Source organism: Sylvia atricapilla, chromosome 5 (assembly GCF_009819655.1).
Source record: "Sylvia atricapilla isolate bSylAtr1 chromosome 5, bSylAtr1.pri, whole genome shotgun sequence".
Taxonomy (NCBI): Eukaryota; Metazoa; Chordata; class Aves; order Passeriformes; family Sylviidae; genus Sylvia; species Sylvia atricapilla.
In genome coordinates, this window is record NC_089144.1 from 37,389,659 (window position 1) to 37,409,270 (window position 19,612).

A 19,612-nucleotide genomic window follows, 5' to 3' on the forward strand; every position below is an offset into this window, starting at 1 on the left:
TTAACTGAAAAGAACCTAAGAACATTAGACTTGTGGAAAAAATAATCCTAGAAGCATTCTATAGTATTAGTAACTTCAGTCTGCCAAAAAGCAGAGAATTACCTCAGAAGTCAGGCTTTAGACTTGGAAGAGTTTCCATGATCCAGTGGGTCACAAGTTTTTGTTCTTTGCTTGATTTCTGCTGCCTGTCAATAGCTGAGGGGGAAAGCACAGTCTTTCATTTACAGACTAGTAGACTGTGTGTAGAATAGAGGAACATAGATTTGTTCTCTGCCAAAGGCAACAATTATTACTGTGAGGATGTACATCTTGTTGGGATGATACATTTAATATGCAACTTGTCCATTCTTGTATAGTTATGGGAGAGTGAAAAACCAGAAGGGATGAATGATGTTTGATGTCAAGTAAGCTGCAGAGCAAAAAGTATGCTAGAATTTAGTTAAACAGGTTTAAAATATGTGGGTTTTAATAGCCAATCTTCTGTTTCAAAAGTACTCTGAATGCATTTTATTTTTAAATTGGATGTTTCCCACATTTATACTCTTGACAGGGAGAATCACCACTTGATCTTGCAAAACAAAGGAAGAACGTTTGGATGATCAATCATTTACAGGAAGCAAGACAGGCAAAGGGGTATGATAGTCCATCCTTTCTGAGGAAACTAAAAGCAGATAAGGTAAGTAGTAGCATAAAGCTTGTGTAAATCAATCTTACAGCTGCTCTTGGTTTGGGGACCTGTGCATTTGTTCAAAAGAAGTTCAGGGTTGTGGTTTCTGCATATTTCAGCTTCAAGGAATGTCTTTTTATTATGACTAGAGTAATTGTAAAAGAAAAAAAGTTTATTTAGGGCAGGAGGAAGTAAAACCCTCCGCTTCCATACAGGTAGTTTTTGTGCTAATTAAAAGAAAGTGTTAGCAAAACAGTGAGTGGTTTCGTATTTTTGGGTCCATAGCTGACTCTCAGGTAGCTGAGAAAAAAAGCATTTTGGGTATCCTGAACTCTGATCTCCTCTCTAATTATGTATTGTTTATTGTTACTGTGTTGAATGAAAGAAGCAGTGAGTCTTAGCAGTATAAAGTAACACATAAATCTCTAATGTGGAGACCTTTTGCTTCTCAGAGTATTGTTAAATACTGCAGATAGGAAGAGGATGTAAATGAGGGTGTAAGGGGTAAAATACTGCTCTAGTTGAAAAACTGTCCTCCTGTTTATTGTTTGAAAATCTAAGAAGAGTTAATGTTTTCTTCTTAGTATCCATCAGCACTCAGGTGGAGCATTGTGCTGGATATTAAGTGTTGCTACCACTGATTTGTTAAAATTTTTTGAATTAAAGATACATTGCATCAGGATGCTTAAAGTACTGCTACAGTCTGGGCTTTAACCCTGTGGCGCTGTAATGATGCAGTGATTATTGACCTGAAGTGGTTTGTAACTTTCATTGTTGCTGTGCTTTGATTATTTGTAAAAAATTTTGTGCTCTCATCAGGAATTGTATCCACACAGTGTAAGACAAAAAACTCCTATCTTTATTCATAAATGCTTCAGTATGACTTAAAACCTGCAGTTACATGAGTAATAAAAATTTACTGACATTGTCATGTGCTGTGCAGCAGTTCATACACTTACAGATTCTTTAAAAAGAGCTAAAGTTGCCTTGATTCTGGATTAGAGGCCAAGTCTCTAGAAGACAGCTCTAAAACCAAGTTAATTATTTGTAATAAAATTTTAGGAGGGTTTATTTTCCTTGCAAATTTACTGGAGGTGTGTAAAGATGGAATGAGAAAAATGTATGATAGTTGTCCCCCACTGTCAAACTTCCTGAAAATTTACATTTTCATGACTGTCCTGTGTATTATACAATCTGTTCCTGAAAATAGAGTTACTTACTGGTGTTTGTTTCTATATAGGAATTCCGTCAGAAGGTGATGCTGGGAACTCCTTTCCTAGTTATTTGGCTGGTTGGGTTTATAGCAGACCTAGACATTGATTCTTGGCTCATTAAAGGGCTGATGTATGGTGGCGTTTGGGCTATGGTACAGTTTCTTTCAAAGTAAGTGTTTTACTGGGACACCATCTGTTTAGTGTGCATGCAAGAAATATTTTGCTGGCATCTTTATTGGATAGATAACCTTAAATTTCCATTTGTTGGAATTGCCCTTTATTTCTGTGAAAGATCTTGTGCAACTATAGCTCCTGTAATGCTTGCTTGTCTTGTGAAACATGGAATTATCTTGGGTGAATACCACTGAGCTAACAGAAGCTAACAGCAGAACAGAAATTCAGTCATTATCCAGAGGAGGGTGCTGAATGTCTGTCTACAAAGAGTTATCAGCATGAATATTGCAGAAAGCAGGCAATGGAAAAGTTACTATAAAGTAATAAAGACAACGTGCAAGTGTACTATTAAAAGTGTTTTATTTTAATAATTTAAAGGCACAAAGGCATCTAAAGAGATTTATAGAGAGAAATCAAATTTTTGTAGTTTTTGTTGTTATGGAAATAAGTGACTAAAGAAAAAGGCTACTTTCTAGTAGTGTTTCTTGTACATCTGGTTACCCAGTCATAAAAACTTAAAAACTTTTAATTGTATTTATGATTACTTTAAATGTCTGTAAATGCATATACAAGTATATATACATACACGTGTAGTCATGCTCCAGTGGATTTTCAAGATCTGTATGCTATGTCATCTTTCCTTTGCTTTTCATTATCACATGTGGCCAAGATAGGAGAACTTGTTGTATTCTGGGCTTAGATGTAATGTTTATTTAGAACCACTTGCTTCCCTTTTTTTTTTTTTTTATTTTCTGTATAAAGAGGCAAATATATCTGCTCCTTAAACTGAGTTAACAAGATTTTAGTGAACTTAGCAGACCAGGAGGGAAGTGGAAGGTTATCAAGCTTTTGCAGGGTCTTGGAGATGGTCTGCTTAGTCTTCTTGTCACCTCTGAGGCTGTGCGATTTGCTGACCACCTCTCACAAAAAAAGCCTGTTTGTCAGTGCAAATCCTCAACTGTGCCTCCTACAGAAAGAAAGGAAATTAGAAAGATTTCTTCTAATCTCTCAAGATCTGTATTTTGTCAAGTTTTATATTTTTTGCCTGACTGACATGACTTCAGGGTTAACATTTTTATTTTCTCTTATCTGTTGCTGTATAAATTTTTTTGAAGTGTTTTTCACAAATCCCAGGTTTGAATTAATGAACTTGTGCTGTTACCCTAACAATGTTTTCTTTCCCTATAAAATTTTAGCTAATCTGCTTAGCTGTGTTTTCCTCCCTACTTTCACACACACAAAAATGCACAGAAGTCACTGAAAGAAAGATTAGTGCAGAGTAACTACCGTGTGTCCAAATGTATATTCACTTATTATTTATCAGATAAGCTCATGTCGCTTACAGGGTTTTGTCCAAAGACATAAGGAACTTCCACTAGAGAAGAGAGAGATACTGTAAGGGAGTAAAGAAGTGAAATGGAAACTACTCCCTGCATGCTTTTGTGGCAGCCTTGAGGGAAGCAGCAGCACAAAAAGCAAAATGGATTAATATCAGGATATTTAGGCAGATGATGCAGAAATTTTATTTCAGGGAGATTTGTTGTTTAGTGTCGCTTTCCATAGGTTTCGTAGCAATTTCTTCTTGAATATGGAGTAGCCTAGTCATTCACCTAGTTTGTCTCAACTGTATTCAGCTTTATTCAGAAGAGCCTTTAAAATGAAAAAGTGTAAGAAAGTTAAATAATTCTGAAGGCTTAATTTTTTTTTTAAATTAATGTGGCAGCATTTTATCTTAGAACTTGGCAAGTATAGTGATAGATGGGAAATTAATTAGTCTTGATTTTTTTTTTCCAACTTTCTATTGGCAACTGTAGCAAAAGCAAAATATTGAATAATCTGAAATATTTCAAGTATATAGGCTGATAACACTAAGGTCTTTTAGGCTTTTTCCTTAGTGAAATAATTTTAATGTGCACTTTTAATTGAATGGGTTTCCAAAATGTCTTAAGCACTGAAATGTTAAAACTTAATATAGCTTGCAGCCACTGTCCATGTTGCTGAGGATCTCACAGGTTCCTAACTGCTTTCACAGTGTAATTTTAGCATGAGTGTTTACTCATTCTGCCTGTCTTGGTAGGTTAAAAGTGAGAATTTCTCTTGAACTTTGAACAGAAAAGTGAGGGAAATGTGTCTATGGTGTATTTTGCAGTATCCAGTATAGTACATATTTCAATAGGAAGTTTCTTCCTGAAGCAGTAGTTCAGGATTTACATTTTATAAATTGAAACTTACTGTATGACATTGTTCCTACATTACAGGTCATTCTTTGATCACTCCATGCACAGTGCACTGCCTCTTGGAATATATTTGGCAACAAAATTCTGGATGTATGTGACGTGGTTCTTCTGGTTTTGGAATGATATCCTTTTTTGTGTACAGTAGTATTTTTATTCTTGTTCATACTATGAGGAATTACACAGCTATATCCTGTATATAACAGTAAGTAAAGTAATAAAAATTTTAAACAGGGAATCACTACTGAACATTGCTTTCTGTATTAATGGTAATTATTCTACTGCTTTAAAAATGTTGTGCATGCTATTGCTGTGCTTCAGTAGAAGCAGAAGTAGAAGATTTTCCTCAAAATTTACCTACAGTAGTCTGCAGAATTTCCTGTGCTTTACCAGCTTTTTATGTGGAGGAAATGTTAGCAATTTTGTAGAATATTCTCTGGCTGTGAGGTGACACAATGTAATTGACTGCATTTTTTAGACACTATTCTGGAAAGGTGCTTCATGGTCTGTATCAGTTCCAGTGGAATTGGTTTCATAGTTAGGTCTTCCTAAAGATTTTGGAAATTCCATTTTGTACCAGCCTTAGATACGTTTGATAACTATATTTTCTGTTATTTAATATATTTTAAAAAATGTGTATTAATAACACTAGATTATAGAGATTCAGCATATTGCCATATATTTGTGTCTTTAATTGTCTGTCTAGATATGTATTTCCCTTACTCATGGAGGTAGAAATTGATGCAGAGTTCAGTGGGGAATGTTAGTTTTCCATGACAATGAAATAGATTCAAATTTTTAAACAACTTTCTTGGGTACTGTAATTTCAGTAGCCAAGAAATCAAAGTAGAGATTCTATGTTTAAAACAGTTCCTATAGTTGTAAATAATTGAAGTGAATTTTATGAGGATGTTGGTTTGGTTTTTTTAGAATCTGGTTTTCTTTTCATCCTGAAAGGAATTGCCATGAAATAGGATAGTAACAGTGCTTTTGTTTTGGCATCTTCTTTATACTTTCTGCAAGCCTAACTAAATCAGCTGTGTATTTTTGGGCTGAGAACAGAGAGGAGACCCTGCTTCCATGCTACCTTTGGCTTCCATTTTGGCAGTGTTTGCAAATATGCTGCTGTGAATAGCAGTCCCATGCAACTGGAAATGACTGTTATGGCAGGTTAAAAAAAAACAAACAACAATAGCTTAAAAATTAAAATCTAGTTGCTGCTAAGTTTAAAAAAAAAGAACGATACCAATATTAGTATGTCTTAAAACACTGATTTGGAAATATTGGTCCTACTACCAGTGTCTCTGCCTAGCCTGATTTTTTATGTTTTTACGCAAATTTACTAGTGTCTGCAGAATGAGAAATGTAGTGCAAAATGAATATGAGATAGATTTTTAAAAACAGTAATTAGAAATAGCAGCTCCTGTTAGCCAATGCTGTTACATGTTTTGGATTGCAAATGTTGAGGTGCTGTGAAATGCTTTCTTGTGTTAACATGACATCAGCTTGGACCTAATCTAAGAATGTATCCAACTTTGATTTGAAGTACTTGACCACGTTAAAATGGCTGTACAAACAGTACATGATGGCCTGTGTCTTCATATAGAAAGCTGTCCCTTAAAGCTGGCAAATTGTGAGGTTTTTATCCTGATATCACGTATTTCATTCATATTTCTACCAACCTGCGTAGATTTTTATTTCTGTTAGTCATTCTGATTAAATAACTTGAACTTTGGCTTTTTTTTGGTCATAGAATAATCTTAGTTGTTCGTTAGAAGTATGGACAATTACCCAATTACAATAAAACAGACTTCAAAAAAATAAAAAAACTGTCCTGCTTCTGTCCCAAGCTGGTGTCTTAAAAACTTTGCAACAGTCTTTTTGTTGTAGTCTTTATACTACGTGTGTAAGTAGTGGTCTAAGACCGTTAGTTACTAATTACTTTCATTAGAGCTGACACAATTCTCTGACAAGCTGTTTTAGAGACCAAGTGCTTGAGGCCATCTTCCTTTAATTGGTGATTTTTAATTGGAAGTCTTTGTAATAAGATTCCAAATTCATTCTTCTTCTGGAAAATAGCCCTGCAGCTTTATTGCAAAAAGAAAATTGCATGCCTCCTCTATTTTTATAGCATGGGGCACAGGATTGTGGCTGGATAAAGGATTCCTGTATTTTTACATCTTTATATGACTAGTTACAGCAACTAGAGTACTGCGTTATACTTTGTAGTGTTCAAGTAAAACCTGTCCCGGTAGTTTTCACAAATTCTGAGTGACTTTTGCTTGGGGAAGAGACCTTAACTATGAGGAATTGTCTTACTGGAACTTTATATTATAAATAACATAAAAATCTTAATTGCTGCAAGTGCAACTTTAAGATTTAGGTGTGTGGTAAGAATTTTCTTTTCTCGTAGATGTGTTGAAGGTGTCTGGAAGGTCATAAACTCTGGTGTGTTTAATCCTAATGGGACAGAAAAGGGCAGTTAATGCAATGTATCATAAAGAAAAATAAACCCAAGGATTTGCGGCGCATTTTCTTGAATATAAGTGTGGTCACATGAAAAATAACTCTCTAAAGTCTAAGGTTTAATGATGTGTCTTTCAAAAGGCCAATATTTTAAGTGTACTGAATTTTTTGTAAATGTTTCCATTCTATTGGATCTTTCTCAGCAGCTTCTGAGTCCAATGTATTTGATAAGTAGAAATCCTATTATTGCAGGGAAGGAGGAATATGATCTGTTTATTTTTGAATCTGTATATGAGTTTATGGTCCTGTGCCTCCCTTGCCACTGTTTTGCTGCATCCCTGTAACTGTATTTTGCCTGTAACAAAATTATGTTATGTCTTGCTCCATTAGTGTATTCTAGTTTTTGTAGTGTTTCCAGACCAGGAACAAAAATGCCCTCAAAAATCCTACACACTAAGTCACTATGTTTTAATTTAGTTTTATTTTTAAAAGAAAAAAATCTTACTTAAAATTACACCTTTAACAACATGAAACTAGAATTTCACATTTAATTCTTTTTCATTAGTATTTATAGGTACAACATTCTCTTGTGTCCTGTAAATGTCCTACCAAGATTCTGTCTCAGTTGTTCATGCAGTTTTTTCAGTTTCAGCTGAATAAATACTGCTTGTTATGTCAAAAGGTTCATACACTGCTCTGTTTTTCTAAGATGTCAGTTTGCTGTAACCCAAAATATTGTTTCTTCTGCTTCCATTTGGTGCAAATCGAAGTGTGCAGCTTTAATTAAGCAAGCTTTTATAGCTGTCACATCCTATTTGCAATGATGAGATTAGGAGTTTTGTATTTTTAAAAATAATTTATCATTGACTAATATTATATTGATTATCTTATTTCAGATACATCTCACCAAATGATGGGGTCTAAGTTAAAGAAAACAAACACTGCACATTTTTTGAATTAGGGATTATTTTAAAACTGGGTGTAAGAGAATTCATGATGATTTTCATTCTTTCACAAAGCTGATTAAATTGTGTAGGATTTTAAAAACTGTAACAAGCTAATTGGTACAGTTAAACAGGTAAAAAAAATTATTACCCAAGTTAAGTTTCAGTAAAAGACCAAAAAGCCTTCATGCAGAAAAAAAGAAGCCAGCAGCCATGCTTCTGCAGGAATCAAAGACCCCAAAAATCCAAACTCTGGGCCCAACTGTCTAGCACTTCTGTTTCCATGTCTAAATACTTTTTCTAAAGTTAAAAAGTTAAGAAAAATATGGGGTGTAGGAGAATTTATTTGTAAGCTAAGGGCTTCTTTTATGTCAGGTAGAATTGGAGTTAGAGGGCTTTTGCAGAGCTTCAGTTAATTACAAACCGATTTTGTCAAATAAATGCCTAGTAAAATGAGGCTGTTTGTGTAGCTATCTGCTGCTACCTGCCTGGACTCTTCGATCCAGATATACAGCTGTTGTGAATTGAGGATTTGGAGCATCTTTCTTACAAGGAAAAGCTGAGGGAATTGAACCGGTTGAGACTCAAGAAGAGATGATTGAGAGGGGACATCATCAATGTTTTAAAAATCTGAAGGGAGGGTGTCAGAGGACGTTTCTAGGCTCTTCCTGATTGTGCTAAGCAATAGGACAAGAGGTAATGGGTAGAAACTGATGCATGGGAAGTTCCATCTGAATATAAAAGGAGCATCTTTACTGTGAGAATGAACATGCACTGGAACAGATTGCCTGGGGAGGTTCTGGAGTCTCCCCTCATTGGAGGTATTCCAGAACTGTCTGGACACAATCCTGTGCTGTGTGTTCTGGTATGACCCTGCTTGAGCAGGAATGTTGGACCAGATGACCCACTGTGGTCTCTTCCAGCCTGACCCATTCTGTGATGCTGTGATTCTGTGAATTGGCAGGTTTATTAGCGTGTATTTGATGCTGGCATCTTACACTGGCTGCAGATTTTTCTGTGTAGCACGAAAGGATTTTTGATTAGTGAAAGGGCACATCTGGATCTATAATGTGCGTTTTGGCTTGATTTCAGACTTGTATGATAACTGATAGCAAGAAGGTGCATGTATTTGGGGTCTTTTAAATAGACAACAGTTCGCAATGAAAAATTAATTTATCCAATGTTTACCTAACTCAGGGGTTGTGTGGTGCTTGTTTGGTTTTAATTTTCTTTTTAATGAGATGAACATTTTGTTCCAGTTCCTGGAATAATTTTCAGCATCTTGTAGTTGTCCTAATAATTTAAGGGCATTAATCGGGACTAAAAGTAGGAAGTGTTTCATAGTGTTTCTGCTTTGTCTCTCAATGAAAACTGGGGAAACTGCATAAAAGAGGAGCAAATTGGTGGCAAGGCAGGAGGTATGAATGCCTGGTATATTATGCATTTTGCAGCCCTTTATAATATGTAATGTACTTTTTCCTTGTGTAGCTGTAAATGAGGATTTTAACAGAAAAGGTGACACTCTCTAGAGAACCAGTTTCCTACTCTGAAGCTGTTTTAAACCTACAAGGGTTTCTTACATGTGAAGAATTTTGAGAGGTGTCTGTGATGCCAGTTGCTAAGATCTCTTTTGAAGTAAAGAAGGGGAAGTTCAGCATGATTTTAGCTACCTCTAGTGTGGGCATCTGTATTGTAATTTAAACACTCTTCATAGCCAGTGACAAAAAATAGCCATTTGTAAGGCTCTGCTTCTCTTACGTAATTTAAATATCTTGATACTGAAGATAGATTGGATGTGGCTTTTTATTCCTTCCTGGTGTCTGTGAAGGCATACTGTGTGATTCAAAAGTGGGTGAGATGAATCCTACAGCTGAAGTTGTTTATCTACATCACGTACTGGAAATACCCTGGAGAAGAAAACTCTTGAACTCTCATGTAGTCTCCCAGCTGCAGCACAGAAGTCCCTTATCTGCCGCAATTTCCACTGTCAGCATTGCACTCATCGGACACCACTTGATAAAAGGACACAGAAAACAGGCTCTGTGGAGCATCTCTTGTGTTCTCTCTGTAATTGAGGGAATAAACTAGGGGAGGAATAAATTTAGACAATGGACAGCTGCTTTGTTACAGGTTACCCAAATTTAAGTTAGTAGAAAATTCCAAAGCATTAAGGTTATAAAAACTCTCCAAGTCTTTTCTCACATCTTCTTTAAAAGTCTAGACATGACGTATAGTATTTAGAAATGGGTCATAAAATTGGTTCCAGTTGTACCTTTATTGTTTGTAATGGTTGTCTGATTAAGGTACATTTAATAGAAAACCAGTTTTCACAGTTGTAAAAAACCCAGTGATTATTTTAGTATTCTCAATAAAATGCAGTCTCTCTCTAGCTAAGCAATTCAGTTGCACCAGCTTATTCTTGGCAGCTTTAGGAAAAAAAATCGGAAGAAGTTGGATTGTGTAAATTTTGAAGTCTGAGCTTTTCATCTCTAATGTACAAAATAGAGCTGAGTGTTTAGATTATAGTATAGCTGATGTTTTTCCCCCCCTGTTATAAACTTTTAGGAAACATCTTGTTACTGGAAAGATTAATTGCCTTTGGTGAGCTGATACTAACATTCTGCTGTATAAGATACATTATTAAATTTTTAATTTAACTTGCCAGTTGTTTTTTATTAGAAATTCAAAGCCAATTCCTTGTCTCAACAGGAGGAAAGCAAAAATTATTTGGGATATATTTCAGATGAACAATGAGACTTCCTTGGCATTTCAGAAGTCAAAAAGAGGCCTATTTCTATTTGTTTGCATTTCTTCTGTATCACAAGCTATTTAGATCTGAATGTATCTAAGTCACTCAAAATACAATGTCATTTGGGTGTGTAGTGCTTTCTGCCTGAGTACTAGGTGTCCTTTTTGTTTGGATAATGCTGTAGAAGCTTCTGCCGCCACAGATTTGTCAGCTAGGGCATCTTCTTGCAGTTATAACTGGCAGCTGGCAGCAGGTGTTTTTAGTCAGTTTTCTCAGGTTTTTTGTTTGTGAGAATAGATTATTTCCCTTATATGGAAGAGAAACATCTGAAGTATTTGGTTTTTCAACATTGCTGCTAAAAATGTTTTAATTCTCTGAAGTGATGTCTAGTACTGTAAGACTAGCATGTTACATGGCAAGACATTGAATGCAGGAAATGTATTTTAAAACAAATGGTTATTTTCTGTCTCTGTGGTAAGTGATTTTATAAACACTAAGAGAATAATAAATCCTGTGGTTTTTAAAGTATTAGACATATTAGTATGTTAAAAATAACTTACAGTGATGCAAAATATGGGCATTGCCGTATTACTGGACCAGGTTTCAGACACTACCTTTCTTGGAGATAAGTGGTGTTGAGACATGATTGCCATGCAACAGTGGCCATTGCAGCAAAATTCCTTCTATGGCTACAAACAGCCCGTCCTGTGATATCACAGGAATGTCAAGCCACTGAAGACATAGGCAATCAAATGTCTGTCTTATAAATAGAGCTTCAAAATGTTTATTCTGAAAACAGGAAATAGTTATTAAGAAGATAAATTTCATGGGATTTAATTTAATTAAAAAGGAAAACAGTTACAAAAACTGGACTATCATCATTCATCCTTTAGAAGGATAAAGGCTTTAGAAATACCTCATGGAACAGACCATTCTTAAAAGTAAGTTTTGAAGTAAGCAATGAAAAATGCCAAGTACCAAGCTAGTTCTTACAGCAGTGCTGAATTTTGTTAATTCTGCTGACAGTCACTCAAGGGCATTAGTAAAATTTAAATTTAGTTAAATTTTGTTTCAGAATTCTCAGTGAGAATGTTAAATGGAAATTCAGTTTTACACTTGAGATTCCTTAACTGTAAACACATCTCAATTTTTTCTTTATACATCTTCCGTTCCTTGCTAATAGTGTTGCACTTTTCTACAATTTTGGAAAATCCTGGAAATCTGATCCAGGAATCATCAAAGCCACAGAAGAGCAAAAGAAAAAGGTAAAGCCAAAAGATACGAACTTCTTCAACAGCCTTCCACCAGCTGATCAGAATAGTTACTTTACTGTTCAGTACATTACATTTCAATAAGTTGTTTAACAAAAGGTTTAAAATGTTGAAAAGTCTTCCAGATTTTTTTTAACATATAGAATGCGTTTCCAGTTGTAAATGGTGCAAAATTGCATATTGGTCATTTTGAGTAGCAAAATAAAATTGCGACTTGAATTTTCAGTTTTAAGAGTTTGAAAAGCAGTTAGTGAAAAACTGAAACAAATAGTCTATTATGGGAAAAGTATTAGTTAATTTAATGAAAACTGTCCAGACTTTTAAGCACCTCTAATTTTCTTTAATTTTGTATCTAAAAGTATTAGACTGACAAATATTTTGGGGCTAAAACCGCTAAAAACCCAGGCAGTTTGGGGTGGGCTTTTATTTTGGCATAAATGTCAGAGAAAATATAGGTCATCTAATGGTATCTAAGACATTGTATCATTATTAGCATCTCATATTTTTGTTTTGAATTAAGTGCATTGTTCTCAGCAGCCAAACTGAGCACTGAATAAGCCAAAATTATACAAGCAGCAAAAGTGTTTTGTTTTGTTAAAGTTTCCTAGAAGCCAGCATTCCACCCAAAATGAACTTTGAACTTCTACTTGGTGTTTATTTGTGAAAAGACTTGTGTGAATCCAGATCAGACTGGTTGGCGTTACACCCTTATGTAGGAATGAAATTATAATAACCATTAAAAGGATGGCATTGATGAAATAACTTTTATATTCCGCAATAGGTTATAGCTGAGTTCTTAGTCAATGTCCAGATTTGGATTTACTCTGAAAATTACGTTTTTGTTATTGCCAGTTTGCCAAAATAAATTCTCAGCTAAATTCTCCTCCTTCAACTGGACTAAATTAAGAATAGTCAACCATGACACTTTGGATTGGATTCAGCAAATTGCAGAGATATGCAGTTTATTTGATCTACTTGCTTAAGTACACATGTGTGGTTCCAAAAGCCTTGTTGAACTGGGTGGGAATTGTAAAATGCAACTTCTTGAAGCAGATGCATATGGCTGTGAATGTTTTGAATTTCTTTCATGGCAACTAACAGCATGATAATATGTTCTTTTACCAGGGGTATGAACCACTTTAGGACGTGTGTGTTGTCTTCATGCAGTGTAGCACTTCCTAACGTTTTCAGAATTTGTCTTCAAGTATTTAATGCTGAGTTAGCCTTTAGCTTTGAAATAAGAAAATTATCCATTTCAGATGACTATGTTAAGTATGTTTAGAAATGTGTAGTAAGCAACAATCTCAAATGTTTGTTGTTTTAATATGTCATGTCCTTTCTTCTGTGTTATAAAATAACCCAAGTCACTCTTAAAGCAAGAGAAGGACTAAGTAAATAAAATTTTCTTTTAGTTCAAAAGCATAGAAGGTAGACAAAGGTTTACAAAGCACAATGATGTGAATCTAACTAAAGTGATCCTGGGTCTGCACAAGACTTATATTTAAAAGCTGTTCATCTGCTCTTGTTCAGTTCTCTTCTCTTGAGGTTTGGGATTTTGCTTGTGGACAACACTGAACTCCAGTGCTGAGTGTCAGACCATGCACATTCCTTTTTGCATCCTTTCATTAGTCTGTAGTGTAGTCCACTGAAATCAGAGGGACTAATGATGAAATTGTCCAGGGTATCAAAAGTCACACCAGCAGCACTGGAATCACAGTAGGTGACTAGGAATAAATATAAGCTAGAACTAATTTAGAAGTAAATATGCATATTAGTTTAATAAAGTAGATTAAAAATCAGTTTCATTTGAGTTGAATTTGTTCCTGTGTGTAGAAAGTACCCAAAATAAAGGGATCACAGCCACAGGTCTGAAAATGCTTGTCACCATTTGTTTATATGCTAAATTCTAGTTTTTATTTTTCCTGCAGACAATAGTAGAACTTGCAGAGACAGGAAGTCTGGACCTCAGTATATTCTGCAGTACCTGCTTGGTAGTATATTTTTTAATCAATTTCACTGTTGATTATTTTCTTCCTTTAATGCTAAGCCAAAATTAGTGTTCCTGTAATTGACACATATTCAACCTTATTACTACAGTTTCAAAGGCAGAATTTGTTTGTACTATTTAATCTAAGCAGTGTTTTCAATACATAATATGTACACAAAAAAAAAGCAACAGTGAGAGGAAAAAATTACCACTGTGGAAATAACTTGCCAGTGTCAAAATTCAAGTACCCATTATGTCTACCACATCAGTTGCACCTAGCAAGTCATAAAAATCACACTTGAAGTTCCACTACCTCCGTAACTCACAGTAAAATTATGTTTTGCTTCTAGTAAAATACAGTTTTCAAAAACCAAGTGTGTTTCTGGCAATAGTCAGGAGGGGGAAAACCATCTTAATTTTTGTAAAGCAAATATAACGTGCTTTTTCTTTGGACGTTAACTAGCAAATACAAAATGCTCAAGCATATCAGTGTTAACACTGCAAAGCTGTGATGTATGTGGAATATTAATGATGTTTGTATCTCCAAATTTCAAACTGGAAAATTACATACAGATGTGGCACCTTAAAAATTATGTGTCTGTATATACATATATATATATATACACATATATACATATATACATATATATCTCAGACCACTTCTCTCAAGATAGAACCTTTCAAGAAAAAAAATTTGGGAGTAATTTAGCACTTTAAGTTCCACTGAGTTCTGCTGGTTGAGTCATATTTCTGCCTTTAGAAAATAACCAGAAAAGTTTATTCTACGACTTGGTTATGAATGACACAGAATCATGGAACTCAAAACTCACTCTATATTTTTATTGTTAAAAGCTGAAATGAAGCTGGTTGCTATACAAAGCTCAGTAGCTGGAGGTGGTAGAAGAACTTCGTATGAAAAAAAAAAAAATCCTTTGTATAAGAAAAATAATGTGCAAGTCATTTCAATGCAGTTGTAAGGATGTTTGTGTTAAAGAGTGTGTAGATTAAACTAAATAGCTAGGATTGCCTGAAGAATTAGTTTCAAGTTTGAAGTTCTCTGAGGAATTAACAATAGCACAATCAACTTACAGTTAAATTGAGGGTTTGTGTTTCCCTATATTTAAAATATGTCAGGGTAACTTGCTTTTCTAAACAAATGTTTTTATCCTTTACAGATACGGAAGCCAGTGAGGTCCAAACACTGTGGTGTTTGCAATCGATGTATAGCGAAGTTTGATCACCACTGCCCGTGGGTGGGGAACTGTGTAGGTGGGTCATTTACTAAAATGCTCTGCAAGGTTTTGCCTGTTCTCATTTCACTGTGGAAGTGACTTGGCTTCTTAAAAGCTGTTCAATATTGAGCTTTTTCTTTTCTACATGTGATTCTCTGCATTATTCTCAATTGTATTATCTATTATATACTCATCCTCAAAATTTTTCTGTGTCTAATTCAGTTTGCTACATATATATTTTTATTGGCAATAAAGTTTAGTAATGAAAAGATGGAAAGCTTCACTGCTGAAAAGGCATGTGCCAATTCCACAACTGGTTCTTACCCATTACATAAGATGAAAATTTTCATTTTGGCCAATAATATTCAGTAACTTATTGGTAAAATATGCGTATTTAAAATGGTTATGATTATAGAAGTTAGATACAGAATTGAGGTATTCTCCTCTTTTCAATTATCCAGGTTGTCTTTTGTTCTCCCTAGTGATTATGAAATGAATGGATATAGAACAGAAATAAAGTCTCTAAATGCTGCTATTCTCAGTCATACTTTCTGAGAAGCTTATTTGAAAACCATTATTACTATTATCTCAGCTAGGAAATGAGTGCAGCTTGCTTCACATATTTAATTTTTTAGGACATAAGCAGAGGTAACTTTAATATTGGAGAGGAATTAAGACCTGGGTTCGCTGACAGTTGACAGTTCATAAATGCTTCATTGTAGTCCTTTCAAATAGATATAATGATGAATAATCAGAGTAGTTTGGTCAGAAAATCAACAGTAAAATGGTCAGTCCTGGCATTTAAATTGTAATAGAACATCTCTAAAGTCTCATTGAGATCAATTTATATCACCACCTTCTATTTTGTTTCCTGCAGATGTTAACTATCTGAGATATTTTTGGTTTATATTTTAGATGCTTTACAATGAAAAACTAAGAAATTTTTTAATTCAGACAGGCAGGGGAACATGGGCTCAGGTTTTGCAAGAGCGCTGAGGAGTGCGTGTCAACGGGACAGAAAGAAAAAGTATTTTAATCAATAACTGGGGGAAAAAAACCACAAATGGGGGAGGAAAGACCTTGTGTGCACTGAGAATGTCTGTAAGTGATGGGATTAGAGTAGGTGGAGGAAATGATTTTTAAGTAGCAGTGATGATGGAAAAGTAGAATCTGTCTTTTAGTGGTGGTGTCCAGAGTGGGGTAACTGGAGGTAAAAGTAAACATTAAGACCTTTGAAAGTATTCTGGGAAAAAGCATTAGAAATAATAGCATGGGAGCTGGAGCTGAATCAGAGGGAGTGATGGTCTGAACAACCTTATATGGCTTCTCTGTCTCAGATTGGTGCATGGTCACTCTAAGCATGGGATTGCAAAACAGAATCCATTCTTAAAACAGCATTTGTGATATGTTTGCCAGAAAGGGAAACATGAGTCATGCCTTTCTGGAAAGGTGGAATTTGGATGTGTGTGGAATGTGTCAAAAGGATAAGAATATTGCTAAAAATAGGACTGAGGAATCTTGTAAGAGTGTTTACAGACACTCTGAAATGAGTCCTTTGGGGATAAAACTTGGCACGTAAAGAGACTTAGAATAGTTTTACCATTTTGAAGATGTTGACAAAAAGAGGAGTTTATTTGAAAAATAAATGAATTGGCAACTAGGGCAAATTGTTTTCCTCAAGATTTTACCTAAAATACAGCAAGCAAATATCTAGAAGTGATTATATTTATCTTCTGAATGGAGTATCAAAATAGCTTATGGTTTTTTACAGTTTTTGGTGGGGTTTTTTTGTTTGTTGTTTTTTTTGTTGTTTGTTTGGTTTTTTTTTAATTTTAACTGCAGGAGATTACTCTGTTCCTGCCAGTCCAGGAGGCAACTGTAGAGCACAGTACTCTTTTGCCTAATCTTATTCAAAATACAGTTTCTCCAGTTTCTTTTTCCACAGATTATTTTTTTTTAAACTGTGATAAAGATTGTATTATTTCATTTATAGTTTTAAATGTTACACCCATGTTTTTACCTCACGCATATGGATTTTCTGTTAGGCAGAATTTAGTATCATTTAAGATGTTGCTGAAAGAGGCATCCCATCAGATGCCTCTCAGATGGACTTCTAGGCCACTGTTTAACTTCTGTGTTCTTTATAGAATGTCTTTTATGAAACTTAACAGTTTGAAACTTAGAATGCAAATGAGAGTGATACCTTAGGAACATTCCCAACACTTTTTCAAATGCCCTTAGGTGATTGAAGGCAATATTACAACATAATTTTGTGTTTTCAGGAGCTTGTTTGATTTTCAAGGAAGTATCTTATGTTTAGTCTAGCTTGTGTTATATGTATGTTTTTCCTCATCTCTTATTTATACAGTCTTTCAGTGCACTTGATTATTTTCTGCCTCCAGAGGATGCTCTTGTTTTAGCAGGGAAAACATTTGACATAATAAAGAAGTAAATGCTGTGCTGGTAAATGATGACAGCCGAATCTTTTGTAGCCCATTATCATCTCTGTGGGTTTAGTTTACAGCCTGGAGCTGTTGGAAAGTTGCAACACTGGACATATTTTACAAACAGAAGAAAGGCTGAGTACTCCAGAATTATTATATACTCTCCTAAGAGGCATATTTTAGCTCTACTACTATTAAAAATAGATCAGTATTTTAGTAACTTATTTTTCTTGCATTAGAATTCTGTCTAAAGCAGAGTCATTTTTTTTATCCCATTCATTGTTATAGTTAGGTTCTTAGGCCTTTTCTGTTCAGTTACAGGTATTTGTTTTACAAGTTTTACTAGATATTTTATTTTTAGCTAGCTTCATCAAGCATCCAAACATAAGATCTGAGTTAGCTTATTATCGAGGAAAGTTGTATATTTGTTCATATTTCTGTTACTTTTAAAAAGTGAACTCTGCAGTTTGATGGTTTTTCAGTGGCTTTTAAAAAATACTTATTTATGTGTAATTCCTGGCTCTTAAGGCTCTGCAACAGCTGTCACCAACATTGCTTTAAGTATTGTCCTATCAATAATTTTATTAGTTCATGAAAGAGATTACAAACGAATTAGTGAATTGCAGTTGTAACATGACAAAAAATTAAGTCACTTTGTTGTCTGAGAAACAAAACAAAAATCGTAAGTAAACCAGCTAATTTCACTGTCTTGAAGTTATAATGGCTTAATATTGCAGAGTAATGTTTCTGTGTACAATAATGAGCAGTACTTCTAAGCAAGTAATTAAACTTTCTGGTGTAATGTTGTCTTTCTGCTGCTGAAAGTGTAACTTAGTCCCTGTTGTGCAACTTTAGGAGCAGGGAACCATCGCTATTTTATGGGATACCTGTTCTTCCTGCTTTTTATGATCTGCTGGATGATTTATGGATGTATCTCTTGTGAGTAAATGTGACTTTTCATCTTTTTTTAAAATTGCTTTTAAATGCCTTTATCTCCTTGTATGGATTTCTATAGATCTTTGCCTAATCAGAATTTTGGGTATTTTTATCCTGGAATTTAACTACACGTTAATATTTGACTATATTGGGTATTTTAATTTAGAAGATGATGTTTTTCTTGTCCTAGATCTTTTCTTTCTTCACAGACAAGTATGTGCATATGTCATGTGTCCAAGGAGTTGGGAAAGGAAGAGAGAACAAATAAAGCTCTTCTGGCACTTGTCATTTTCTTATTTAATTTAACACATTCTAATGTGGGCATATGTGGGCATTATATGTTGCTATAAAATAAACGTACCTTAAATCTTCCCTTTTTTTTTTCCCCTCTCTAGACTGGGGTTTCCACTGTGAGACAAGTTACACAAAGGATGGATTTTGGACCTACGTCACACAGATTGCTACCTGTTCTCCGTGGATGTTTTGGATGTTTCTCAACAGTGTATTTCACTTCATGTGGGTGGCTGTGTTACTCATGTGTCAGATGTATCAGGTATGGAACAGCACTTCATTCATAATGTTGTGCCTTGGGAGTGAAATAAGAATATCAAATAGTTCTGTCATTTAAATTTTCATGTTTGTTGTGCTAGACCAAGTGTTTAATCTCTCAGCCTTGCTGGCAAGCATCTGCTGTCTTTCAGTATTAGGCATTATTCAGTTCTAATTCACGAGGCCTTTTTTTCTTTTTGGTGCAAGAGGTTAAAATACCTGCTTTCTGCTTATCATCCTCAGAATGACAAAAAGGTAAAACAGACCAGAAAAAGGCAATAAAGACTAATACAGGATAAGAGCTGTGGGGCCAACTTATAATAAAGCTGTATGCCATTAACAGAAAGGGAGTGGTAGCTTGAGGATGCAATAATTTCTTAGGTTGCTTCATTGTGAGTTGAGGCCATATTATTGTACTCTAGTCTGACCAAACCCAAGTTTTCTTTATCATTTCTAAGGAAAGAAAAGTCATACTGAAAATCCTCAAAGTATGATTTGTCATTAATAACCCACGAGGCTTAATCTTTCCAGAAAGATTTCCTGAAAATAGAAATTATCCTATAAAGCTTAGGTAAAACTTTTCAGTAAGTTTAAGTTTTATCCTCCATTTTTATGATATTCATTACTTACAACATATACCCATTTCAAAATCTTATGGTTTATGTTTGCTCCTGATAATATCCCCAGTCAGAAACTCATTTGTCAAAAGAAGGACTTTAAACCAGTACATTTGGTCCTTTTTCAG

The 19,612-nt window shown here is 34.7% G+C and overlaps 1 protein-coding gene across 1 annotated transcript in view; it reads left to right on the plus strand.

Annotated features, from left to right (window-relative positions):
• ZDHHC17 (zinc finger DHHC-type palmitoyltransferase 17) overlaps positions 1 to 19,612 on the plus strand; it is a 66,812-nt gene that overhangs the window by 42,543 nt on the left and 4,657 nt on the right. Inside the window, exons 8-15 of the mRNA XM_066319207.1 lie at positions 551 to 676; positions 1,908 to 2,050; positions 4,314 to 4,414; positions 11,589 to 11,713; positions 13,648 to 13,710; positions 14,882 to 14,975; positions 18,238 to 18,321; positions 18,714 to 18,871. Of these exons, the coding sequence (XP_066175304.1) occupies positions 551 to 676; positions 1,908 to 2,050; positions 4,314 to 4,414; positions 11,589 to 11,713; positions 13,648 to 13,710; positions 14,882 to 14,975; positions 18,238 to 18,321; positions 18,714 to 18,871 (894 nt within the window). The remainder of the gene's footprint in view (positions 1 to 550; positions 677 to 1,907; positions 2,051 to 4,313; positions 4,415 to 11,588; positions 11,714 to 13,647; positions 13,711 to 14,881; positions 14,976 to 18,237; positions 18,322 to 18,713; positions 18,872 to 19,612) is intronic.